Source organism: Melopsittacus undulatus, chromosome 3, assembly GCF_012275295.1.
Source record: "Melopsittacus undulatus isolate bMelUnd1 chromosome 3, bMelUnd1.mat.Z, whole genome shotgun sequence".
NCBI lineage: Eukaryota > Metazoa > Chordata > Aves > Psittaciformes > Psittaculidae > Melopsittacus > Melopsittacus undulatus.
Genome location: NC_047529.1, coordinates 79,048,217 through 79,076,073, shown reverse-complemented (window position 1 = coordinate 79,076,073; position 27,857 = coordinate 79,048,217). Strand labels below are relative to the sequence as shown.

Genomic DNA, 27,857 nt, shown 5'->3' with positions numbered 1-27,857 from the left:
TGGAATTGCAACCAGACTTTTCCATGAAATGTTTTTTTTTTTCCCTTTCATACACATGCAAAGTGTATTGTTGCCTTTGATTTTTCCCAAAGTATATTCTATGGTTCTGTCCCCAGAATAAGAGAGACTATTGCTGTGAACACTTTTGCCAAAAATTCTTTATCTTCCTATTTCACTGCATAGAATGATCTGGGCTAGAAGGAACTCCAGGTCTCTTGTCAAGCCACCTGCTGAGAGCAGTTTCAATACTGAATTTAGACTAGGTTGTTTAAGACCTTTGATATTCAGGTGGAAATGGGACAATCTGTATTATGCTTATTTATGCTATAGCTAGTTATGTATTTTTTTATATATTGCAGAATTTTTGATGTTTTACTCTTGAACACTTGCTTGAGATTGTAAACCTAAATATATCCGTATACTTGTTTGCATTAGCTTTTTGGCTTTTATATACTTGAAAATTCCTAGTAGGGAATTATTTTAGTTGTGATATTACTTGGGAATAGATACTGCAATGAAACAGTTCACATCTAAATTGCTGATTAATTTTAAATGAAGTCCAAGATCATTGCTCTGTCTCCACCTCTGACCCCCACTTGTTCATGTTACAGGTACGTCAGGGCGTCACTGTGTGTTCACTGGTTTTGACAAACCTATGCAGGGTAGACAGCTGTTGTCTTCTAGCTGAGCTTCAGAAATTCCTAGAGTTCTAGAGCTTCTGGCACTTTACTTGGTTAGGCATTTACAGTACAATTCTAGCACTATCAGTCCTGTTATATCAGGCCAAATAACTTCAATAGCCTAAGTAATATATCTATTTCTAAAACGTAGCAGTTATACTTTCTCGTTGTCTTTGAGAATTCTACTAATGGACTCACTCCTAAAACTACTTGGCTTTTCCAAATCATGGTTGATATATGGTTTCTGTAAAGGCTTTCTTGTGACCCCTGAAATATCTATGTCTTCACTGTATATTTTGTCTAGTAATGGAACTGTTGCCATACTTACTGTAGCCAAAACTGAGTATAATTTGTGCAAGAGTGTCAGCACTGTGAGATTCATTTGAATGATAGATCTTGCTTCTCTTTTATATGTCCTCTGATGCTCTTTAGAATGTGTGCTATGAATACCAAAGATTGAATGCCAAAATACAGATTAAGATGAACTATGTCTTGCACCTGCATCTGTTATTAGTATATCATTGGTTGTCAAACAGTGAGTTATGAATAGTCATTAGAGACCCCAAATTATATTTGCCTGCTTGTTAACTTTTTTTTTCACCAGCTCTTTAAAAATTTTACATTAAATACATTATTTTATCATCTACATTGTAGCTGATAAAAATGCTGGTGCACCGAGATACGTAATATGATTTATCACTGAGCAAACTGGTGGTAGAGCCTGAAGTTGAACCAGCCCTGGTGCCTGCATCCCCCCCACTGCCCCTTCTCTCTCCCTCTCTCTCTCTACCTTAATAGAAGGTAGTCCTGATTATAGAGGAGGAAAAACCTCAACTGGGGAAAGGATGACTGACACTTCTTAAAAAAAAAAAAAAATTCAAAATAATAAAAAAAACCACAAGAAAAACCTCCCCTCCCCAAAAAATTAAAAACAAAAACTAAAACAACAACACCCCCCAAAACCACAAAACCCAACCAAAACAAAAAAAAACAAACACATATGTCCATACAGCATTCATTAACCACACAGGAGTAGAAACAATTACAACATCGAAGTACACAGACCAAACTCAAATCTGTTATTTATTTATACTACTCAGCGTCTAAATAGCTTGGTCAGAAATTATGCTATTAAGCTCTGTCACTTGAGGCCGGCCTGCTCAAGATTCAACATTAAATTCTGATTATTTTTTTAGGTGATTTCAGACAATGTTTCTCATTTAAATTAATTGTCAACCCACCTGGGTTTTCAGCGCAATTTGCATTTCTGTTTGATTTTCTAAAGAGAGATGGATATGAAACAAGGGATTTGATTGCCTGAATCATATTCAAAAGAAAGAATTTATTAAGCCTATAAAATTGGAATTTGAAAAGCAGTGTTACTTTCCTATGACCAAATCATGTATTTATGTAGACAGAACCAAGCAGAAAAGCTTCCAAAATCTCAAATCTCTCAAAATCACCTTGAGAGAATATTCATGCCAAGATATATTATAGCCTAAGTATCTACACTGAAGTCATAGCTTCAGCAATCTCCATCTGTTATAAATCTATAAAGAATGTAGTTATATTTTTGACCTCTACTTATGTACAGCAGCAAGAATGACCTTGTTTTTAAAGAAAGTTGTGGGATTTTATTTTATTTCCAATGATGGATTAAGACTACTGAATTCAGTGAAGGTGTGCCTAATGAGGTCTATCTGCAAAGCAAAATTACTGCAAGAGGTCATTAGGAGACAGCTACCTTCCTTGCATCCACCTTTTAGACTCTAAATCCAGTTTTGTGTAGATGATACTCAGGTTTGTGCCCATAAGGGAACTTCTGGCATCTTCTCACTATCTTCTTTTGCAGTCACCTTGTTTGGCCTATGGCCTATGGCACCAAAGTCTGGACTGAGTCCCTGAATTCTTCTCCAGGAATTTAATAACTCCCTCATCTATTAGGACATCTGAGAGAGGTCTTTGGATTTCTAATCTCTGCAACTCTCACATCAGTTTCAGAAATTCTCCCCTACTCCCCATATAAGGGGTTTCTGGCATACAAAAATCTGGTTTCTTCCTTTGTGAAGGTTGATATAAGGGATTCATTTAGCTTCTTTGCCACAGCCTGCTCCTCTCTGCATGCTCCTTTAATACTGTGATCATTGACTGAGCTACAGACTCTCTGACTTTTTGAAGGATGCCTTGATATTTATAATTTCTTTTACTTACCACATCTGTTTAGTCTTTTATTCTTGTGAGGTCGATCAGTCTTGAAGAGTATCAAAACTGTTTAGAAGAGAAGGTGTTTCTAAGCACTTTTGAAAGACTCCTATGACAAACTGACAAAATTATAGACTATTAACGCTGCAAGGTTGTATAAGCATGTGAATTGTCAAATGTCTCTTATCATCTGGGGTCTGCTGACAAAGAGCAGAACCATGGACAAAGCGCTTCATTTTCAAAGGCTGCTCCAGACAGAAAGGCTAGTTGATAAACCACTTACCAATTGTTGTTTCCAAAACCAATTACAGATCCACCTTTTAATGTCCTCTCAGAGTGCGGCCAAAACCTGTTGATTGCTCCCAGGAGTTTCAGCGTGGTTCCCACACCATGCTGACACTCATCATCCCCACTCTGACTTTTCCTTCAATTTATTTAGGAACCAAAAGTCTTAATATTGTAATCCCATTTGAACCAGGTGTTATGGTCTTTTCCTGTGGATAAGGCTGTCCTTTCCCATAATGTTTCCACCAGCCCTGTTCTGAATCTGTACCTCCTAAACTGAAATGGAAAGGAAACAGTAAAAGGAAAAGTCGGTATTACCAGGAAGCCAAAAGGACAAAAATCTTCAAAATTAAAAACATTTGTGAGAAAACAGTTTTTAAGTGGGAGCTTCTTCCCTTGGTTAAAAGTTACTTATTTTGCAAAATAGTTCCAGTAAGACATGAAACAACACTGATGAGAAACAACACTGAATGAGAAGATATTGCTTATATGCCTGATGCCTACAATCTAACTGCTTCTCCAGTTCTGGTGCTTAGCTAGACCTTATGTTTTGACTTGTCAGGTTTCCAAATCTACTTTGTTTCCACTAGTTTAAATGCTTGAAATACCACAAGAATATCTGTCAAATATAAAGTGGGGATTAATTTGTAGAGCACTGACTATTGCAAGAATTTGCAGAGTGTTCCTCATGCACTGTTAGGTACAGCTCAAAATTATGTGCCAATGACTTCTGAGCAGAAACTGCATCCTTGTGCTCTTGCCTGGGGCAATGACTGATGCCTGTATCACCGCCTGAGTGGACTAAATGTGAGAACTGTAGGATAGCAAGGAAGTGGAAATAGAAAGATAGTGAACAGTAGTGAAACATTTTCCATGTCATTTACGGGGTTTCTAAGCAGTTAGGTGAAAAAAAAAAAAACAACCAAACCCCCAAATATTGTAATAAGAGATTATTTTTGTCTATGATCTGTAACATTCTGACTAATTTAGTCCAACAGCATTCTGGTTCTCTTCTCTGATGATACTTTGCCAAAAAGGGGGCACAGGATTTAACAGTTCATGGATTTGTTATTTCCGAGGGTTTCCTAGTAACCTAAGCAAGTAGGTTATGTATAAAATGCATCTGGAGTAAATGTAAGTTTTCCTTGCAGCAGTAGAAAACTACCATACCATTACTCAAATTGTGACTATATGTAAACACTAACATTAAAACCATCTGCTGTTGTTTTGTTAAAAAGCCTTTCTGTTGTCACTGAATGACACTGTGGAAGCCAAGACTATCTACCGATAACTCGTTTGTTGGCATGCATAAGGGCTGGCACATGCTAGAGAAATAGTTGGAAGATTGAAATGTTTATTAAGTCATGCACACATGCATACCGACATGAGATTGGTAAGGTTTTTATCAATGGTTGTTGAGGTGTTGCTTTTAATTTTATTGCTTGATCACTGTGTGAGGCCCAAATAAATAATATGCCCCAATCTGTGTTTTGATGGAGATCAATGACTAGTTGTTTCTGCCAAGGCATTTCCTATGAAATTAGAAAGTTATTAGAAAGGATTAGAAAGTTGTTCTTTTAATATGTTAAAAATCTGTAGTGCAGTATAAACGCAGCAAGTGCAAGGAAAGAATGCAGTTAAAATTTTTGGAGGAAAAAGACACATGAAGATATATTTGTTTCAGTCATTGCATAAAAAGAAAAGATAATACCATGTCTTCCTTCAAGATATATCAGAAAGATACATCAGAAACAAGATACATCAGAAGAAAAGATACTAGTATTTAAAATGAATGGAGTGCATCACATCTACAAGTGTATGAAGTGTTGAAAAATTATGCAGGCAGCAATTGGAATTACTTCTCAATCCAGTAATTATGTACTGATTATTAGATACATCCTAGAAGAATTAAATAATCCCATTACCCACACCAGTTCAGTTGTCTTCCCTCCTTCAGTTCTCTATCAATTCTCTTATTAGCTGTTTCAGTTTTTTTCTGTCTGTTCTGCTTTTCCTGTGAACTCTTCAGTGCTACAGCCCTACCTCCCATGGCTAGAAGGAGAAACAGCAGAGCAGTTCCTTGGAAGCTAAGTGTTCAAATAAATGAGTATCAAAGAAAAGTTTTTATTCTACTTCCTCATTCTCCTGCAAATGTTAACTCCTGAAGTGGATTGAGAGCTCTCACCAATCACCTTGCTTTTTCCAAATAGTCCTTCAGGAGGGAAACCAAAATCTTCCTTAATTATGCACATTGAAAGCATATTAATAACAGGTAAACTTGTTTATATAATGTGAAATAAACCCTCCTATTTGCAATAGATGTTATATAGCAGTTTCTAGGACAAAATACTGCCTCATCTCACTGTATGGACCTGGAATTCTGAAGTCAAATGTGCCGTTACTTCTGGTTGTGTAGCATCTGCTTCCTGTACCTGTCTCGCAGAGATCGTTGTAATTTTTGTATGTTTGTTGATAAAAAGTTAGAAAAAGTAATTGCTTCAGAAATTAATATACTTCTATGGTCCAGCTACACAATGACAATGAACACCTGGATTTTTTGAAAGAAGGTGCTGATTTTAAATCTTCATTTCATGTTGTTGTAAGACTCTTCTAAGATAAACAGCATTCAACTAATCCAGTTTTACTGAATTAGATATTTTGATTAAAATATGGCAGCTGCAACATTCTTATCACTTATTGCAAGACAAGGTACTGTTCCTGCCTAAATTTACAATCTGTGCAATTGCATTCTGTCTCCTTACATTTTTCTATAAAGTAAAATAGTTATGTACTCTCCACAACTAGAACAGTGTTGTCAGGTGACCTGTGTGCCATGCAATAAGAACTACAATTAAATTGAAGGAAAATTAATTTCTTTGTATGATAAGTGTTATCATACAAAGTTATGATGTATATTAATAAAGCATATTAACAGTTGATAGAAATGGCAAAATGAAATTCTCAAATGTTACAGAATACAGAAATTATTGGTGTGACCTATATTGAACCACCTTATGGTATGGTCTCATTAGTATTCTTTGACCTTTTATTCTTCCTTTTGTGGGGCTAAGGTGGCTAATGCAGCTATTGCAAAATTTTATTTCTTTTGCCACTGTATCATATGTATCGTGGTCCTAGTAACTGATTTTGCAGAATGCTTGCAAGGTGAAGCACAGAGGTGTATTTGAAACAAACTTAAAGAAAGTCTGAAGTTTTCCCTGTTGTGGACATTGCTCAGGGCTGAAGTTTCACCTTTTTTGAGGTGAGCCAGGAGATCACAGATCAGGGAGAATTTATTTGTGACACTGGGCTCCACAAGTAAAGTGCCTGGAGCTTTCTCAATGTTTGATGACCACTGATATAGATAGTGAAAAAATGATTGCTGAAAATCTGTATACTCAAACACAGTTAGGGGACTAGACCACTGCAGATTTTGGGATAGGTTTTATTAAAAAAAAAAATTGGGGATTTTTTAAAATTCTTTTTCTCTGCATCCACCTGAGAACTTCAACCTTAAAAAAAAGAAAAACCCACAAAAAAAACTCACCTGCTATTTGTAGAAAACAACTTATAGTTTTCACTTGTAGCTAATGGAAACCTGTTTGGAACTCCAGCAAAGCTGAAATAGAGCATGAAGAGATGGGTTAATAAATAGGTTGCAAGTAAATACAGTGTCAGGCAGATGCAACTTCTGTATTAAAACCTACACCTTGTGTGAACAAGCAGAGTGAATGTTATGCATATGAGGGAAAGAGAAGACGAAGGTCTTCTGCATTTTTTGTACCATGTTACTGAAAATAGCACAATAGGTATTCCAGATAGCAGGTGGGTGTTGTAAACAAGACAGAAATCAATAGCTGTTGTGTTTAGGATTTCTGAAGTAGTGAACAATAGGAAGGACATAAAAATATCTTGGTTGCTTCAGCTTCATCAAATAATAGTTTATTTTTTCAGTCTTATTGCCAAGAGAAGTTTATTGGGTTTTCTGAAATGTGTTCCCATTTATTGCAAACAATAAGCATTCTTTACTTAACAAATATTCCTACAAAATTTCTAGTGGTAGAGAATGAAGAATATTATATAAAGCAGCTCAGAGGAAATATATTTAAGTAGAATACAATTTGAGATTACACATATATCTTTTAACCTAAAATGCATTATTCTATGGTTCACACTGAGCAAAGAATTTTTTTTGTATCTGCTCTCTTCCTTTCTTCCTCTAAATATTCTTGAATATTTTATATAATACTGAAGATATAAAGGTGAAGATTTGTTCTTAGCAACAAGTTAGGGAGAAGCTGTCTGTTGGGTGGCTGAGAATCAATATTCATTCAATGCATTACTAAAGTAGGATTTTTATTTTCTTTCATATTCTGTAATATATTTTGGGTTTTTTTTTTTCAGTCAGATGTTGGAAAACACTAGTGGAGTGTTTTATTTAGTTAAACTTGCCTCCGTGCTCCATAAGCAATTTTATTGCTGATCAGCTTCTACAGACTAGAGTATATGATCACTCAGTAGTTTTGAAACCTTTGCATATGAAGCTTTATAAAACTGTGTTTGAAAATCTTGGCTCTTGTAGCTTTGAAACTCAAGGAGAAATTGTTTTAGAGTTTTTGCAACATGCATAGTACTTCTGTTTTTGGTAGAATGTTATTTTTCATAACATTTGGCAATTCAGGTTACGTTATTGGCTGAACTGTGGAATAAAATTAATGCATTCATATATTTTTAGAAAAAACTTACAGGATTATTGCATTTCTGGCAATGAAATTACTGCTTGATAGAGTTGCCTTTTTTGGAATTAGTGACTGACTGTGCATCACTATTATATTTTGTTAAAAGAGATAAAATTTGATGAACTTGAAGGAGATCTGGAGGCTCTTGCATTTTTCTGAGAGATACTCACTCCTATTTTGTCCAAGAAAATGAATAATAAAATCACTATGTTGCTTGTCCATCTAGGGGTTAGGTGAAGAGTTAGTAGTAATTTCTATAAATCTCTGATGAGTATGATGCTTATACAAAGACCTTTCTGTCTGTGATCATAAAAGCTGCTGATGTGATACAGAAGGAATGCATCCTCTTAGAGATTTCTTTTCCAGGTCTGGTCTCCACAAAATTCAGTGTAGGTATATTATGCTTGATTGGTTAGTTTTTTAAAATACCCCGCAAAACATAAAAATATATTTGCATGGGGCACCTCCTCTAAACTGGTTATGTTCAACATTGCTTAATGCTCCACTTCTTTTCAAGGTGAAGAAAGACAGTGAGGAGCATGCAGATGATTTAAAAAAAAACTATTTTTTTATGTAGTTGATTTCTAAGCAGCAAGATATGCTTACATTTGCCACCTTCTCTCTGCTACATCAAAGTCTCATCATGTCCTTGTTTTACTTGAAAAAGCAGGCCTGGAATAAGTTCTAAAGCAAAACCAAAAATATCCTTTCTGATCTTCCAGTAATCTATGCCATGGAGACTTAAGCCCAAGGTGCCTTGTTTGTGTTCATTAATTCTTAATAGATTCTATTCTCTATCAAATTTGGCCTACAGCTTTCTATCATATAGCAATTTCTAATCAATTCTCACTTTCAGCTTTGTTTCAGAATGGTGTGAAAGAGAACATCGTCTGTCTGTCCTTAACCTTGCCTGGGGTAGTTTCGTTGATAACATGTTGTATTAGAAAAGAAGCATTAGTGTTTGTACCTTATTCATCTTCTTACTATTCCTGATTTGTAGTCTTATATCTGGATTGCAGGCCAAGCAGACCTTGTCAATTTAGCTGGTTTATGCACCAAACTTCTTTTGCACTTTGGATCATCTTACCTGTCTTTCTCTTATGCCTTTTTCATTTTTCATATCTGATTTTAGAATGAGATATAAAAGAACTCCACACAGTGTTCATTCTAATGTGCCTCATAAGTTACTAAAATCTGTGATTTATGAAGATGCTTTGTCCTCCCTTCCTCTATTAGTAATTTCTAGCCTTCTATTTACTTTCTAAACTAACTTATCTGATTTTTTTATAGTATTATTCTAACCCCAAGATCTTGTTTCTGAATTATGTCATTTCTGAGTCCATCTGTTTATGAATATGTTGAACAGTACAGGTCCTAAGAACACTTTCAACTCTTCAAAAGGAAATTACTAGATGAGCAGCTGTAGAATTTGGGGTGTGAGAAAATTAGCAAATGTTCTAGTTTGTACAAACCATGTGGGTTTTTTTGACATGATTATGTCTGCATGATTCACAGGGCAGTTTTAATTCAAAAACATTACATTCTTATAAAGCATACAGCAAAAATATCTGTTACAGATAGAGCATACATATTACTGAGTATTGCAATAAGGTAAGCTACCAGTGACGTAACTCTAATAAATTAGAGTCAAAGCCAAAAGAAGTCTTGCATGTTTCCTTAATAGCAAGACTCTCCCCCTCCTCTCCAAATTAGAAACAGTGTAGTGGTTGGAAAAAATTGCATTACTGACTGAAAAATGGGAGGAACAATGCACTTCAGATTTTTGGCTTGCAACTAGTTTAATGAACAGGAAAATGTAAAGATGTTAAGCAGTAGAGTGATGAAAGATTTATTAAACTTGCTTTATCTGGAAAGATTAATAGAATAGAATCAGGAGGCCTACTAGATTTTTAATTAATTAGATGTGAAGTGTATAATCTGCAAGCACTAATTCAGTGAAAATACCACCATATTCAAAGAAAGAGGCAAACACATCTAAAGATCCTCTCTGTTCCTCTGAGATGGGGAAGGACACCTGCTGATATGGTCCAACATTGATTTGAAGAAATATTGGATGTGAGATGAAGATCGTGTTGCTAACAAAGACTGAAAATCTAAAGGTCTAAATGTTTGTGGTGTTAAAAAAGCTGGGCAAAGATTGTGTTTACAACTCTTCTACCCATCAGAAAAACCTGTATTGATTGCTTGCAAGTGCCAGCGGTTCTCAAAGCTGTTTTTGTTTGTTTGTTTGCTTGTTTCCAAATTGTTGTTTCTTCTGTGTTTCTTGAATAGTTTGCATCCTCCTTATCTATAGTTACTTCTGATTTTTAAACTGGGACTAGTCTGCTTTTCCACATTGCATGAGAACTCCCGAATAAGCCCCATTATAAGCTGCCTTCTCATAGCTCAATTCCTTGTGTGCTTTACTTACTACTTGCTCGTCCCTTGCTCCCATTTGATGATTGATTTGAGCTTTTCACTTAGCCTCAAAATGCCTGTGCCTCCTCCGCTCAGAACCAGACTTAATCTTCCCTTTATGGTTAGATTTCGCATGGGCTTTAACACTATATTTTTCTTGTAACCTTTCCACAAAGAGCGATTTTGTTCCACTGTAAGGTCTTATGTTGTTGCTCTAATTGCTGTGTCTGACTTGATAATATCCCAAGGTTCAGGGTCATTCAGTGCTAAGCACATTGCAGAAATGTGCAGTAATGACAAAGACAGTTTCTGTTGCACATATTACAGCCTTTTGATAGGAGGTCTCCCACACTGGATTCTGAGGTAGCATTTATCTTTCCTTTTCTTACTTCTCTTTACCTACTTATTTGGCATTTTTTTATTGCTGTATAAGCTCATCTGATATTTGGAACTCTTTAGGATGGTTTTTATGTAATTATGAAGACCACAGGCTCACTAATAGGATGATGTTTTATTAAAATAGCTGGTCAACTTGAGCAAAACTTTCTTGGATAGTATTTGAGAGCTACTTCTGTGATCCATCTAGCCCACCCAGATCATTAAGTTGATTATTGATCAATTATCAAATAGTTGTCTGCTAGAAGTTGGGACATAGTTTGAAGTTTGTACTGTAAAAATATCTGCTTCCTTTTGTGGAGCTAGGGCAGCAATATAGTGTCACAAGTCCACAGTCCTGTGTAAGCCAAACTGATAAGAATTTTAGGAAGGAGTGTGCTATTCCTGATGCTATACTTTCTAAAATAGCTTTTCTCTCCAGCTACTGATGTAAGATTCCACATATAGGAAGAAGTCTTCAGAAAATAAAACAAGAGTTAGTGCTACCTAGGTCTATCAACAGCAGCTGCTGCTTGCCTGAAGCCATGTGTATGTAACACATGTTTCAGGAAAAGAGTTCATTATGTTCTTTTGTGTCTTTAGGAATCCGGAAAGACCGCAGAGGTGGGCGAATGATGAAACAAAAACGTCAAAAAGAGGAGCCAGATTCAAAGAATGAGGAGGCTTCTACAGAGCTGCGAGCTCCCACAGTTTGGACAAGTCCACTGGTGGTTAAACATAACAAGAAGAACAGTCCAGCTCTGTCTCTGACGGCAGAACAGATGGTCCGTGCCTTGCTGGAAGCTGAGCCACCCATAGTTTATTCTGAATATGACCCAAATAGACCATTCAATGAAGCTTCTATGATGACCCTGTTGACCAGCCTTGCAGACAGAGAATTAGTGCATATGATCAACTGGGCAAAGAGAGTTCCAGGTAAGAAAAAAAAAAACCACAGTGGACTACATGACAAACCAATATAAGAGTGACATAACAGTTTTCACCCTACATATTCTATTTTCATACCAACTGTTCACTTAAGTGAAAAGATATTTAAAAAAATTGCAAATTTTATGTTATATTGGTTGATAAAAGACTATAGTGCGACTGCAGTGAATTTGAAGAAAGATTAATTCAAGCAAAGGTATTTCCTCACACTATAGAATGTTGGACATTTCTTTTATGGTAAATCCTTTTTTTTCAGGTAAAACCCAGCAAAACTAAAGGTAAAACCAGATTACTAAAATCCAAATCTAATCAATTTGATTTAATCAAATTATGTTAATTATTTTGATCCCCTTTGAAAAAAAAAAAAACAGAAAGTTTACTCTCATGTCTGAAATGTAAGCCAAAAACTCAGCATCATTACTGAACCCATCAGTATTAGTAGCATTTATTTATTTGCCAATTTATCTTTTAGACCAAAAATTACAGATCTTCCACGAGTTTTGAGTCTGAAAATCAGAGCTAGAATAGCTTGTTTGGCTTTTCTTTCCTACTGGAACTGGTTGTTTTTTTCTGTATCATTCTGGTTCATCCTGGTTGCTGAGCTATGACTCTTCTTTTCTGGAAAGGAAGAGAACTATAGAATTGTGGGAAGTATGTAACATTTCTGGTTGAATGTATGTTGTGCATTCATTCATGTGGTTTAATTAATTTATAGTGATGAAATCAGAGAGTAGCTTTATAATTAAAGTTCATAATTTAAAATTTTAGGTTTGTAATTCACTGGGATTCTGATCTCTTACATTTTTTTCTGTAGCCATTTATTTCACTAAAATTATGTAGCTGCTTTATGAAGAGATGTTAACGAACACTAATACAGCTCTTAGTCATATAATGCATTACTTTAACAGCATTACACATGGGTTGTGCCATTTTTCTCATTTCCTTCATTTAAACTTGGCAAGACTTTTCCTGGTAAATCAATAACCCATAAAATCTGAGTCTTTTTCAGTCCTCATGGGTTCCCTTTTTACCACTTTTCACATGTCACTTTGTGTGCTCCAGCTATGATCAATGAGAAGCTGTGTGTGTTTCATTTCTCATGGTATCTTAAGAGAAATCGCATGAGAATTTTCTTCTTGACAAAGTCACAGTGGTTAGGGCCTGCTCAAGTCAAGGGCGGGTTCTCCTGTTAATTTACGTATGATTTGGAGCATGCCTCTAGGAAATGCTTTCGAAAAATGAGCATGTGTCCATACTGTTAAACCTATTCACTATCAAACCAGGTAAATCCAAATTGTTTTTCTACTAATTGTAGAGATATAATTAATCTAAGTCTGTTAAAATCCATTAATTTACATTTAACACAAATATGCCACATTCTAAATTAATTATGTTGTCCAACTGAAACCATTCTCTTTCTTTAACATTCGATTTTGAAATTTAATGTAATTAATGAAAATGTGTTTAGATACAAGGCAACTCTGTCAGGGAACTACAGTCTGGTTTTTATTCAGAAATCTCTCTCAAACTGCTTGTCACAAGATTATTACATCTGGTGAAGATCAAAAAACCTGCCTGGTTTACTGAATATATCACTTATTTCCTAAACAAGCTTCTGAAATTGAAAATAAAATGGATACGGTTATCATTTGTTTGTGTATATCCAATGTATTTTACATTTAAATATTGCCTGTTAGTTGTCAGAATAGCTCCTAAGGAGAAACTAAGCCAAATGACTCTGCATATGCATTAATAAGTACTCTGACAGCTGCAGTTTGACATAAAACTAGCGAACTTTGGTTAGAAAGAACCGAACAAAATACCTTCCCACTCACAGTTTGGTCTATTAGGCATTGTACAATTAATCATACCAAAGAAAGTCATAAAGCAGGAGAGACAGAATATGAATAGAATCAATAGAATCATAGAATAGTTAGCATTGGAAAGGACCATAAGATCATCTAGTTTGGGGATTCTGAAAGTGCTGTACACCTAGCTAGTTCTCAGTGTTGTAACTTGGAGGATAGTATGCACCACCAAAAGGGAAGCTATTTTAGAAAGTTTATTTGAAATAATTCAGGCCCCATTGTTTACCTACCTCTAAAATCAGGTCCTCTGAGAGCAGGAATTTTGGAGCTAGGTGCTTGAATCTTTTTTTGATATATCATTTTGTACCTAGAAAAGGTTGAGTATTCTTAGTGGCTGATATTAAATCTTAGAAATACTGGTCAACTTGCAAAAATAGGGCCTTTGCTTTGACTGTTTGCCTGAGTTTCAATCTGGTGGAATGTACTAGCCATGAATGTGCATTAAGAGAAATGTGCCTGGCAATGTAAGTCATATTTTCACTACCACAGCATGTTGCCATTATTGTTAAGAATTGTGCAATACTGCTTAATTAAAGAGGATTTTCATATACCTTATGTCTTACCGGAGGACCAACTGTGAGTGGTTAAAAATCTACCCAGGGAGCACGGCGACCAGGAGCGCAGTGAACAGAGTGGGCAAACAGAGCGGGTCAAGGCAGTTTGCGCGGCAGTTCGTGCAGGCAGGTGAGCGGGATGGTGAGCACTCACCGTACAACCAGGGTCCGGTCTGGGAGCTCTGCCCCGGCCGCCCCGGTGGTGGCCAGCGTAGGCACCCAGACAGAGCCGGTAAGTGGGGAGGTTGCGGTGCAGAGCTTGGAGAGTAGAGAGTGCCTGCACTGGTCTTGTGAGGGAAAGGTGCAGAATGGGCAGGGCTGCGCTCACTGCTCCCTGATGGAGGTCCTCCTGCAGCAGGTGGCTGAGCTATGGGATGCTGTCAGTAAGCTGCCAGATGTCAGGGAAGCTGAGAGGAAGCAGGACTGCTTGCTCCAGGCCCAAACAGCACAGGGGTCTCAAGCTTCCCCTCTACCTCATGGAGGAAAGAAGGAAGCTGTTGATCAGGGTAGCTGGGAATTAGTAACAAAAAAAAAAACAACCAAAGGAGGAAGAGAGCAATTAAAAGCAAGGCGCTTCCTCCTAAATCTGCTGTACCCACCCAGAACCGCTTTGCTGTCCTGCAGGGGGCTGATGAGGAAATGCACTTGCACCAGAAACAGTCGCTGGTGCACTGGTACAGAAGATCTCTACTGGTGCCGCCAGGAAAAAGCGGCGGGTTGTAGTAGTAGGGGACTCTGCCTTGAAAGGGACAGAAGCGCTCATCTGTCGCCCTGACCCGGTCACAAGGGAGGTGTGTTGCCTACCTGGGGCATGGATCAGGGATGTTGCGGAGAGGCTGCCTGCTCTAGTAAGTCCCACGGACTATTACCCACTTCTAGTGATACATGTGGGTGCTAGGGATATAGATAGTAGTAGTCTGAGGAGTATAAAGAAGGACTACAGAGCTCTGGGAGAGGTGGTCAGGGGTTCTGGAGCTCAGATAGTCTTTTCGACAATTCTCCAAGACACAGGGGAGGACCTTCCAAAGGCAAGGAGAATTGGACAGGTTAATAAATGGTTAAAAGGGTGGTGTCATAGTCAAGGGTTTGGGTGTCTTGGACATGGGGCCCACATTTGTAGGCCAGGCCTACTGGGGGCTGGTGGAACTGCTCTGATAAAGAAAGGGAAGAGAGGCTTTGCTTGGAGGCTTGCCAGACTTGTCAAGGATGCTTTAAACTAGTTGTGTTGGGGGAGGGGAGCATCATTCCATCCCAACACACCCAGTCAGTTGCCAGCACCTATAATAAATACGCTGAGCAATGTAGTAATATTCTAGCCGCTCTAGCCACTGAGCTGGCTTCATTTGGAGCTCAACTCAGGTGCCTCTATACAAATGGCCGTAGCATGGGGAATAAACAAGAGGAATTAGGGATGTGGGCACATCTACGAGGCTATGATATAATAGGCATCACCGAAACATGGTGGGATGGCTCCTTTGACTGGAGTGTTGGAATGGAAGGTTATAGGCTTTTTAGAAAAGACAGGCCCGGTAGGAGGGGAGGGGGAGTTGCCCTTTATGTTAAGGATAGGCTGGAGACTATGGAACTCTGTCTGGGGACAGGTGATCAGTTAACAGAAAGTTTGTGGGTCAGGGTTAAGGGGAAATCGGTGATGGGACACATTACTGTGGGGATATGTTACAGACCGCCTGATCAAGAGGAACCTGTGGATGAAGAACTCTACAGTCAAATAGGAAAAGCCTCACGCTCACAGGCCCTTGTTCTCATGGGGGACTTCAACCACCCTGACATCTGTTGGGGCGACGGTACGGCCCGGCACAAGCAATCCAGGAGGTTTCTCGATTGTGTGGAAGACAACTTCCTTCTACAAGCAATAAAGGAGCCAACGAGGAGAGGTGCCCTGCTTGACCTCGTGCTCACCAACAGGGAAGGGCTCGTTGGAAATGTGACGCTCCACGGAAGTCTTGGATGCAGTGATCATGAGATGGTCGAATTTGAGGTCCTCAAGACAGTGAGAAGAGCGTGCAGTAAGCTAACTGCCCTGGACTTCAAGAGAGCAGACTTTGGCCTCTTCAGGAACCTGCTTAGCAAGGTTCCATGGGATATAGCCCTAGAGGGCAACGGGGCCCAAGACTCTTGGTTAACATTCAAGGATCACCTGCTACAAGCTCAGGAGTGTTGCATCCCGACTAGAAGGAAGTGCAGCAGGAGGGCCAGGAGACCTCCTTGGATGGATAAGGAGCTGCTGAGAAAAATTCACAGGAAAAAAGAGACTTATAAAAGGTGGAAGCAAGGACAGGTGGCCTGGGATGAATACAGGGATGTTGTCCGGGTAGTTAGGGACCAAGTTAGGAAAGCTAAGGCCCAATTGGAGCTAAACTTGGCAAGGGATGTTAAAGATAATAGGAAGGGATTTTATAGGTATGTAGCGGCTAAAAAACAGACTAAGGACAATGTAGGCCCCCTCTGTAAACTTTCGGGAGAACTGGCTACACAGGACTTGGAGAAGGCTGAGGTTCTGAATGGCTTCTTTGCCACGGTCTTCACTGGCAAAGGCTCTGACCGCAGCACCCGAGTCCTGGAAGGCGGACGCAGGGACTGTGAAAACCTAGACCTTGGGCCCACTGTACATGAGGATCTGGTTTGAGACCATCTTAAGAACCTGAATGTACACAAGTCCATGGGACCTGATGAAATCCATCCGCGGGTCCTGAAGGAGCTGGCGAATGAAGTTGCCAAGCCACTGGCCATCATATTTGAAAAATCATGGCAGACAGGTGAAGTTCCTGATGATTGGAAAAAGGGAAATATAACCCCCATTTTCAAGAAGGGGAAAATGGATGACCCAGGGAATTACAGACCAGTCAGTCTCACCTCTGTGCCTGGCAAAATCTGGGAGCAGATTCTCTTGGAAGGCATGCTAGGGCACATGAAAAACAACAAGGTGCTTGGTGACAGCCAGCATGTCTTTACTAGGGGGAAATCCTGCCTGACCAATTTGGTGGCCTTCTACGATGGGGCTACAAAAGTGATGGACAGGGGTGGAGCAGCTGACGTCATCTACCTGGAGTTGTGCAAAGCGTTTGACACTGTCCCACACAACATCCTTGTCTCTAAATTGGAGTGTCATCAATTTGATAGGTGGACCACTCGGTGGATAAAGAACTGGCTGGATGGTCACACTCAAAGAGTTGTGGTCAACGGTTCAATGTCCGGCTGGAGACCAGTAACGAGTGGTGTCCCACAGGGATCAGTGTATGGACCGGTCTTGTTCCACATCTTTGTCGCTGACATGGACAATGGAATTGAGTGTGCCCTCAGCAAGTTTGCCGATGACACCAAGCTCTGTGGTTCTGTTGATATGCTGGAGGGAAGGAATGCCATCCAGAGGGACCTTGACACACTTGTGAGGTGGGCTGATACCAACCTCATGAAGTTTAACCATGCCAAGTGCAAGGTCCTACACCTGGGTCGGAGCAATCCCAGGCACAGCTACAGGTTGGGCAAAAAGGAAATTGATGGTAGTCCTGCAGAGAAGGACTTAGGGGTGTTAGTCAATGAGAAAATGAGCATGAGCCAGCAGTGTGCACTCACAGCCCAGAAAGCCAACAGTATTCTGGGCTGCATCAAAAAGAGCCTGACCAGCAGGTCAAAGGAGGTGATCCTGCCCCTCTACTCTGCTCTCATGAGACCTCACTTGGAGTATTGTGTGCAGTTCTGGTGTCCTCAGCATAAAAAGGACATGGTACTGTTAGAACAAGTCCAGAGGAGGGCCACAGGGATGATCAGGGGACTGGAGCACCTCCCATATGAAGACAGGCTGAGAAAGTTGGGGCTGTCCAGCCTGGAGAAGAGAAGGCTGCGTGGAGACCTCATAGCAGCCTTCCAGTGTCTGAAGGGGTCTACAGGGTTGCTGGAGAGGGACTCTTCATTAGGGACTGTAGTGATAGGACAAAGGGTAACAGGTTGAAACTTAAACAGCACAGGTTTAGACTGGATATAAGGAAGAACTTTACTGTAAGAGTGGTGAGGTACTGGAATGGGTTGCCCAGGGTGGTAGTGAATGCTCCATCCCTGGCAGTGTTCAAGACCAGGTTGGATGAAGCCTTGGGTGATATGGTTTAGTGTGAGGTGTCCCTGCCCATGGCAGGGACGTTGGAACTAGATGATCTTGAGGTCCTTTCCAACCCTAATTCTACGATTCTATGATTCTTTCTGTCAGGTGAATTATTTTGTGAAATGGCATTGTGGGATTCCACTCAGTTATTTTCTCAGCGAATTTACAAAGGTTTCAAGAGTTGGAATCAGGGGTAAAACATATTTTTCTAAAGAGCATATGTGATTTTTAGCAGCAGAAAAAAGCAGTTGCAGGAAACAGCCTCTCCTGTGCCCACCTCTGAAGCCTTGGAAGCATTGCATAAGTTCATTTAGCTGAATGCAGGCACTTAGCTGACTGAAAGCAAGGAGCAAAATCAATATGAGTAGCTGGGTTGAAAGCATATTTGTTGAGGAAGAAATTGATACTAACAGACGGAAATACAACGAAAATACAGCTTATAAATAAGTGTAAGGACTTTTAGGGACATTTTTTGAGTTTAGTTTGCTGTGTAGGCTGTAAAGAAGAGAGAGTATGACAAGGAAAGTATTAAAAGCGTTGTTTTGGTCAGCCCATCTCTCTGATGATGTAAATAAGTGGTCATGGAAGAAGAAACAGCTAATTAAAAGATGCACTGAGTAGAAGTGAATCTGTTCTACACAAATGAGTAATGAAAAGTAATTTATTATGGACTGTGTAGTATAATGTAGACGTAGATCTGTTACAAATACATGCTGAGAACAGTCTTCAAAATGAGGTGTCTTTGGAGACAAGCCCTAATTGTGAAAATGAGGATAGGTCTAAATCTTTATTACAACTTCTTCAGCGCTAATTCAAAATTGCTTACATTGATTTTGCAGTCCTGGTGGTGTCAACAAATGGCTCAGGAAAACAAGTACTTGTGGCAGCTTCTTCTGCATAACCTTCAAAAATGATCTTCAAAGTGTAACACATTTTTTAACTGAGGTTATAACAAAATTCTCCCATGACAATGCAATTCACAATATGCCAAGGGCAAAAGAGCTTGTTTTAATTTTCCTTTGAAATCTTGGCCATTGATACAAGTGGGTTTGCCAGAGTACATGAACAAAAATCACATACAGTGTCCTGTCACATATACAAAAAAAACCCTCAGGATGCCTCATAGGACTTGCTGTTTACATGATATAATGGGGATTGGGCTTAAGTCCTCCCAGATGGCTTCTATGAGGCACCAGTGATGCCTTCTGATTGCCCCAGCCAGCTGGAATAGCAAGTAGCTGCACATAAGGCAGGTGTAAACAGACTGTGATGTGCTAGACTTTGAATACTCATTTAAATTGAGCCTTTAACCATTTAATTGGGACAAATCACAAAAGTCACATGTAGGCAAGGTGTCAGTGTATATGAGTAAATATTCTGCTCATTTCTGAATCATGTACCCCTAAAAGATATGTCTATTTTCTTCTTGGTTTATGTAACATATTGGGGATATAGTACCACCTTCAGTCTCATAGAAGGAGGTTTCATAGTTTAATGAATTTTAATCATGGTCTTTGTTAAAATGAACAAAACTATTACTTTGCTTTTCTACACTGTATAATTTGAAATCTATTCTCTAAAGAATTATGGTATTTTCAGTGTAATTGTCAATATATTTTTTGTGCAGAAGCTGGTGAGATGGTAAGAGACATTATGAGCTTATGCAGGGAGTTCATGATAAAGAGTGTAGCTTTAAGGAAATTTTGTTGCAAGGGTGAAATCTTTGGCACTGTTACTACAATCTTGTATAACTATTTACTACAAGTACAGTAGCTGTACAACTTAATAGCCCTAAAATGGTATGCTGGGCATGCAAGCTTTGAAGTTTTGAGATGATTCACGGTGCTGTACTTATTTTATGGCTTCATGAACCGAGGAGATAAACATTTTGGCCCTGTAATTTTTTTTTTTTATTTTTTTTTATTTCAAAGCCACAGAACTTGCTATTTTCTTAGGATATTGTTTTCCTGTTTGACCTTCTAAACTGCTGTTTGTTAAATTAGGAACAGTGTGTAAAGAGGCCAACAATAGCTACAATTTTACACCGCACTTCAGTGACATCAAACCTGCGGGGTGCAGGGGAAGGAAATCAGCCTGCAGTGGAAAGAAAGAAGTCTGATACAAGAGTGATCTGTGATAATAAACCTTTAGATTCAGGACAGTTTACAGAGATTCTAAGTGCTGTGATCCCCTTAGTAACGATTTATACTAAGCTTGAAAAAAGGAATGGTTTGCAATTCCTGTAATAATTTTTAATAAGCCTTCCAAAATATCTGCTTTGTAGACTCTTATCTTTTGAGTGAGGCGCTTGCTGTGGAGATTTGTAAAATGTTATTAAAAAAGATACTCCTCTGCTTTATCTGTTTAGTCTTGTTGAAGTTGTACTCAAACTGCTTATATATGGGGAAAAAGATTGGAAGTAAATAGATGTATAAGCAAAAGAGAAATGATAACAGGCATCCAGGTTTTATTTTATGGCTGCTTGAATTTAATTTCTGTGAAGTTTGAATTCATTATGATGAATGTGAGATATAAGAATCAGCCCTTATAGCAGAATAAGGTAATTGCTTACCATTTGAATTTGAACATCGGGCTGAGAGTTGTCATGCGATAACATGATTATGCAGGGCAGCAGAACTAAAATTGTTGAATATAAAACAAAGGCTTTCCATCTCCGTTTTCTTAGTCTGGGAAGCATCTTTAGCCTTTTATATCTGCATTGTGTAAAAACATATCAACAATCTTTCCATTCTCCCCCCTCCCCCCAGATTCTTAGTGCTGTATGATATGAACCCGCTCTTATAAGCAGCTTTTATTTTTATTATCTATAGAGCTGTCTTTTAGTGCTCTTGAAACGCAGTGAGGTGTATTTTCTCCTGTAGAGAAAATGAGTAAGAGAAAAGGATGAGACCATGTGACACAATGTTTTGCTGGTGAGAGACTGAGGGGAAGATGCCGATTCTAAACGACAGGAAGAAGTCTGACAAAGTCATGGGGAGCTTGTGTCTGACAGGGAAAAGCCAAAGCCAAGAAAGAACAGTTCAGCAGTACTTGGAAAAGAACATAAACTTTGGCTGCAGGTATCTATGGGAACCACAATACAGACAGTGCTTTCACTAGCTGAAGAGTGGAAGAAAATGATAGCAGGAAAAAGAAGGATCAGGGTCTAAATAATAACTGTGGTATTGAAAATTGAAAAGGTATCCTAATGTAATGGTTTTCGTACTCCAGGGAGTCTCTAGAGGTAGGGGTATGGAAGAGGAGATAAATGCATCAGGACTAGGGTTAGCAAGCTGACCAGCATCAAGGATACTCCAACTGGGAGAAAAAGTAGAGAACACACTGAAGAGGACCAAAGGAAAAAATACTGAGAAGCAGTCAGATGAGGCAACAGTAAGTTCAATAGCTCAGGGCTGAGCTACTCTTACCCATTCCTAGGGCTCCTGCTGGAGAACAGTGATTAAGGGGCTCTTCAAAGTGGTCTGGCTGTGGCCTGTTTCCCCTGCCACAGGAAGAAACTTTGGAAGTTTTCTATTCACAGTCTCTATTCATAAGGCAGTCTGTGATTCCCTTGCTTATCCAGGAGTCCATTACATTTATGCTTCCAAACCATAGTATTTGAGCTTCATGCCCCACTCTTTCCCCAGGAGTTTTCTTGCAGTGGGAATTATGAGAATATGTTCAAAGTGGGTACTTCATTTGCATAAAATTTCAATCAAGGGAAAGAGACTTAGGAAAGGAAAAGTAATTAGAAAACCTTTCTTTAGAGTTTCTTTAGAGTTAGATTTTTTACAGAACCTTTGAGTGAGCTCAGAACTATATCTCTGAGGGTTTTCGGATACCTATCTTGCAACATTTCTTACTTCTTGTTTAATTTTACTAGATTTTTTTATAAAAAAATCTCCTAAAGTTAATTCTGTAGCTTTCCAAATTTTATTTTCTTGTCCAGAAGAAGAAAGAGATTCTGAAGTACGTCAGGTGTTGATGCCATGCATCCGATTGTATCCCTATCCCTATTCTAGCAACATTATGTGGTCACAATTAAAAGCTTTATCTCATATGTAAGGTGATATTTTATTCAAAGGCATGATAAATGTCAGTAATTTTTTTTAATATAACAAAGATCCAACATTAGAGTAATTCATATAGGTACTTTGCATAGGAATGTGACTGCCAAAAGCTATTGAATCAAGCATGTTATTCAAGATTCTAGCCTCCCCGAATTTAGGAAAGCTGTGGTAAGATACAAATTTATAAGCAAATACAGAATGTGAGAGTCTTTTATTTATGTTGCATAACCGTAGCTCTCTGTGCACAGGACCAAAAAATAGCTGTGGCCTTTCTTTTAAGTAATTGAGTTTCTCTTCAGAGAGGTAAATGTGCGTAACATTCTGTGAAAATTTGCTTCTTTTTTTCAGATAGTGTGTTTCATATATTTAGAAGAAAGGAAATACATTTACCAACATTCTTCGTTACATTTGTCCAGTAAATCAGTAACAGTTGGAACCTCAGTATATATTTTTAAATATTATAATACTTGTTTTCCCAGAGATGTCTTAGTTTGCTTCTACGTTTGTGGAAGTGAATAGTTTGAGGAACAACACAGGCATCCAAAGCTGTCCACTGATTAATTTGGCAAAATAATTATGTTCTACTCTAGGTGATTTTTTAAAAAAACAGTCTTCTTTAGAGAGGTGAACCTCGAACACATCTCTCCATCTAAATATTGCTGAATGGATTTTGTGCTCAATTTCAATTTAAATCTGAAGACAATCTTAGCTTCTAAATCTCTGTTTCTACAAGTATGCACATATCTAAATGCATTTATTAAAATCATAAAACCACTTCTCATAGGTAAAGATCTTTATGTACTGAGTGGTTTTAAAATCAAGACCCAAAGTTCTATTACAAGCCCGACTCTGTTCAGAACTTTCCAGAGAAATAAATATTCGAATTCCAAAGTTTTGAATTTTTGGGCTTCCCAACAAGCTGTCTCAAAGAACAAATGTCTTCAATAACCAAAATTCAAATACTGTAAGTAATCTTGTTTACCTGTTTTTCATATAATGACAAATGAGAAATAACACCCAAAAGGTGAGGAGCTAACGTTCTTTTTACAAGAACTACTTACATATTAGAGTTCATTGAGCATTCAATAACATACAAATTCATTTGATAATAAATGTTTGAAGACTAAATTCTATTGGTCTTGGCAAACAAAAAGGCAAAAGTGAGCATCCACAGTAATAATTTTTGGTTTTAACTAAAACTTAAAGAAATTAAGCATTTAAACTGTAATATTTTTTTTCTAAAAGAAAATATATTTTTATAAAATACCATTTCCTGCTATTTTTCTTCAGCTGATAAGTAATTTACACTCTTGGATGAACATATCTGTCTTAGAGTCTTCAGCTATGCTGAACCCTGGAGCTTTCCAAGAAACGCTCGTTAATTTCCACTCTAAGTAAACAGTAAGTAATGATACCTCCTGATTTATTTATTTCTTGAAATAATTTACAAAAAGAATATGCGATTGTTGGAAAGCACTGATGCGATATGTATGTGCATGTGCACATATCCATTGTTCCCTGCTCACATAATTCACATCAATTGGCCCTTTTTACTTGATGTTTAATAACTTCAGCCTAATTCTTTTAGTTTCTCTCCAGTATCACTTCTCTGAGCACAGTCAGCTGTAATTCCAGTTTAGAGGTCATTTTAATATCATCTGTATTAGTTTTCTGCTCAAGTGAGTCATTCACTAAAATCTCACATTCAATACATAGGAGTTTTTAAGATACATAGGAGTTTTTAAGACATAGAAATAATTAGGATAGATTTATTGCAGACTTCTGGATAGGCTCTCACCCTCTCTATATCACTGCAGTGGTGCATTATATGACACATCTGTTATGCAGCTCATTTATTTTCTTTGATTATCTCTCCAGGAAACGGACTGTGTGTGTAAAGAGTATGTTGTTTTGTCTGCATGTTAGTTATGGACTGCTGTGAATTTAAGTTAGTGAAAGAAACTTAAAGAATATCCCACAGTGGAAAGGAGAATGAGAAATCTGTGATTGCCTTGTTTATCCAGGAGTCTGTTCTTGGCTAAGAATAGTCATAAGAAGGAAGTCACCTTTTCTGTTCCTTACAGAAAATTCTGTTCCTTTCAAGAAACATAGCTGTCCACCCCAGTCCTCAGCAGGGAGATGGAGATGAATTATTTATCACTGCAGTTAGAGTCTGGGTCTAGAACTAAAGTTCTTAAGCCTCTTGAAAAGAGGAGTCCTGAAAAAAGGAGGGAGGAATCAAGATCTTGTCTTTGATGCATTATCCTGCTCCCTTTCCCCACCTGAGAGGGGCACTGCTTAGGATGTCAAGCGGTACCCAACAACTCTCCTGGCATCTGGTTTTCCTTTTGACCTCATAAAAAAAGAAGCAGTCTGTTGGCAGAAATGTCAGTGATTTTTATCTCTGCAACTTGAGATTTTTTGGTTTGGAGCTTTTTCAATTAATCCAAGAGGCGGTCATGAGGCCTAGAACTGAGGTTGAATATGGACAAGAGGAAAAGTACTGCTCAGAATCTCAGATCCTAGACAAAATGCGTTGTGTGCCTTGTTAAATTACATTCTGGAGTAAATTCAAAAGTTAATATCCAAGAAATCTAAATTTAACTCGATTCACAAAGATAGGGAATATGGCATATGAGTTTAATTAATTTTTTTGCAGAGAATATTAAGTCTCATTAATAGCCTAATAATGAAACATCTTCTGAAACAGCTGCTGTCCCTCAGAAAACATGGCTGCAAATAGAGAAGTGGCTATATGGGCTGCTGTCAAGTGAGTCAAGTGTTTACTAAAACATTGAACAGTCTCTAACCGGGTATGTTCTTTGTATTAGAAACAACTGACAAGAATAAAGCTAAAAATGTAATACTGTATAAATGAATGTACTAGTACTGCATGTTTGACCTATCTCAGAAATCTCATTTGATTGCTACAAAGGAAGAATTTCTTATGAGTTTCACGTACATTTGCAGGACATTCTTTGTGGAATTGTAGTTTCATAAGTATTTCTTCCAGTTGCAATGCCAGCTAAAGCAACCTCTACTTTTCTGCTTCCCCCTGGTTTGTGGCAGCTGTGCAAGTGGTGGGATTGATCTAGGTTAGAAGTAAATTGTGTGTGCATTTTAGGTTACCTGTAACTTGTGAGTTCCCCACTCCAGTTCACCATAAAACAGTTGAGCCAGTTGAAACGTGAATGTGACTATACTGGGACTGAACAGACATTAGCAGTATTAATATGAGGGTGCTAGAAAGAAATATTAATGTACCTGTACTGTCAATAGTAATGTACAGCTCTAACTTCAGACTCTTTCTAATTTAATTTCTCTTTATTTCTACTTCAACAGAGAGCTCTTTTCCATTCTCTCCTGTACAGAAGGCAATAATCTTCTAGTTACTGGCCCCATTTACAGCCTTTAACCTGTTTACTGAAGCAGATGTATAGCTCCTGCTTTGTATATTTCTGCTTGATCTGTACCAAGTTCTGTAATGCTATGCCAGAGCTTTGAGGGGTTGGATAGTCAAAGGGAAGAACGATAATAATTTGCTCCTCATTTAAGATGCCCCCTAGTTCATAAGGGGTCTTTAGTTTGCTTTCATTCCTGGGATACAAAACATTTCCCAGGAGACAAAGACTTGCTGTTAATTTACCTGTGCTGTTTGGAAGACAGAGGAACCGTAGGGCTTTCTTTATCTTGACTTAGCTTGTGGATGTTTGCCTATTCTCGTGCACATTTTTCAGAAGTTATTCTTCAGCCTTTGCTTTCCAGGAAGGCAGTAAATTCTTCTGGAAGTTCTTTGGGCTAAATCAGCACTGTACAAGTAGTAAATGTTGACCTGAAGCATGTGGCAGACATTTTGGAATTGGCAGTTGATTTTTATTCTTCTTCTGTAGCGTGGGAGTTTGAAAAGTCTGTGGAAAAGGAAAGCTCCAATATATTTTATTCAGTGATGATAGAATTAACCATTCATATCTCACACATCTTAAAAGCAGTATATATAGGCTCTCAGCTGACAAAGAGCTGCCCATGAAAATACAGTGTATTTATCCATTCTACTTACGACTTAATTTTTTCTCTCATTTGTAGTGATATAAACAGAGCTGTGGGGAATCGTTTACTTTGATATGATTACCAAATACACTCTCCCCTGCCTCCTGATGTAGACATTTAGGGTTATGTTCTTTTACACTAAGAAATGGGAAGAATGTTGCTTTACCACTGGAAAAAACACTAATTTTGCTTCTGGTTGTACCAGTGAGTTCCCATGTTAGTTTTATATAACTTATACTATGTGCTACAGTGGCTGTCTCAAGAATTTTATCTGCTGCATGGAAGCTGCGAAGAATGTTAAATATCCCCACCATGAAAGAAACCCCTCCTAATTTTAAGATTGTTAGCCTACAGGTATAAGTATGAATTAAATCTGCCTTTTTTCCCCCTAATTCTTGTTATGCTCTTATGTTATGCCTCACCACTATGCTTCTCATCTTTTAAATGTGGCTTATATCTTGCAGAGGCTTTACATGCTGTTTTATCCAGATGTTATGCAAAGCTACCCTGATAAGACATCTTTGATACTATTAAGTATGTTTAAGGAAAAATAAATTGTAACAAAGTCTGAAATTATATATTAAAATTCCAGATGTATTTGAAATCAGCTATGTTCCTCAGCTCTATTTCTTCTCTATATTTGTGGCTTTGTTCTACGCCAGGTGTTGTTGGGTTGTTTTTTGTTTTTCTTTCTGAAGGAGCCTCTCCTGATCAAGTGTTCGAGAAAGATCCTGACATTAGAATGAGACACTGCCAGGCAACATAAATACATTTCCCTTACTGTCTTATTTCAGCAGACAGTTCAGAGTGCTCTTTGCTTTAAATTCTAGATGTGGCCTTTTGTACCTTATCAGTAGTGGGGCTTCTGAGATATTTTGGTAAAAATCCATCACTGCAGTCTGATGAACTCAAATCTGTTCTTCTTCAGCTAACAGTGAATAATTGTTACCAGCTTTCCTAAGAGACATTTTATTTACAAGCAATGCTGTGGAGTAAATTTTAAGTGCTGATTTCAAGTGTGTGGGAGTTGGAAGAATCAGCTTGTCTGAAACAATTCAATGATGGTATGTCCCAAGTTCTCTGTGGTGCCAGTGATAGAACAAGAGGCAACAGGCATAAGACAAAACACCTGAACATGAGGAAGAACTTTTTTACTGTGAGGGTGCCTGGGTATTGGAATAAGTACCCCAGAAAACCTTCTCTGGACATGTTTGAGAGCCATCTGGACACTATCCTGAGTAATCCTATGTGACCTTGCTTGAGCAAGGGAGATTGGATTAGATAGCCTCTGGTGGTCCTTCCAGCCTCAACCATTCTGTGAAGCATAGTATAAAACTAATGAGTTTGTTTTTCCCTTCTCAACAAGCTGCCAGCCTGACATTGTGTTTCTGGCCTTGTGAGTCTCTGAACAGACAGGTAATATCTGAAGTCTGTGGGCATAGTACTGTATTCAAGTGTGTTCATAGGTGCTTCTAAACATACAAGAGCATATACAGCAGTATATAACAAGAACCCAAGAACCTTCTGGATATTATCAGTTGTGGGCAACATCAT

General features: G+C 38.3%; 1 protein-coding gene across 1 annotated transcript in view; it reads left to right on the top strand.

The window, feature by feature from the left end:
- Nucleotides 1-27,857, top strand: part of ESR1 (estrogen receptor 1) — a 162,205-nt gene that overhangs the window by 95,513 nt on the left and 38,835 nt on the right. The window contains exon 5 of the mRNA XM_005150080.4: nucleotides 11,303-11,635. Coding sequence (XP_005150137.2) covers nucleotides 11,303-11,635 — 333 coding nt within the window. The remainder of the gene's footprint in view (nucleotides 1-11,302; nucleotides 11,636-27,857) is intronic.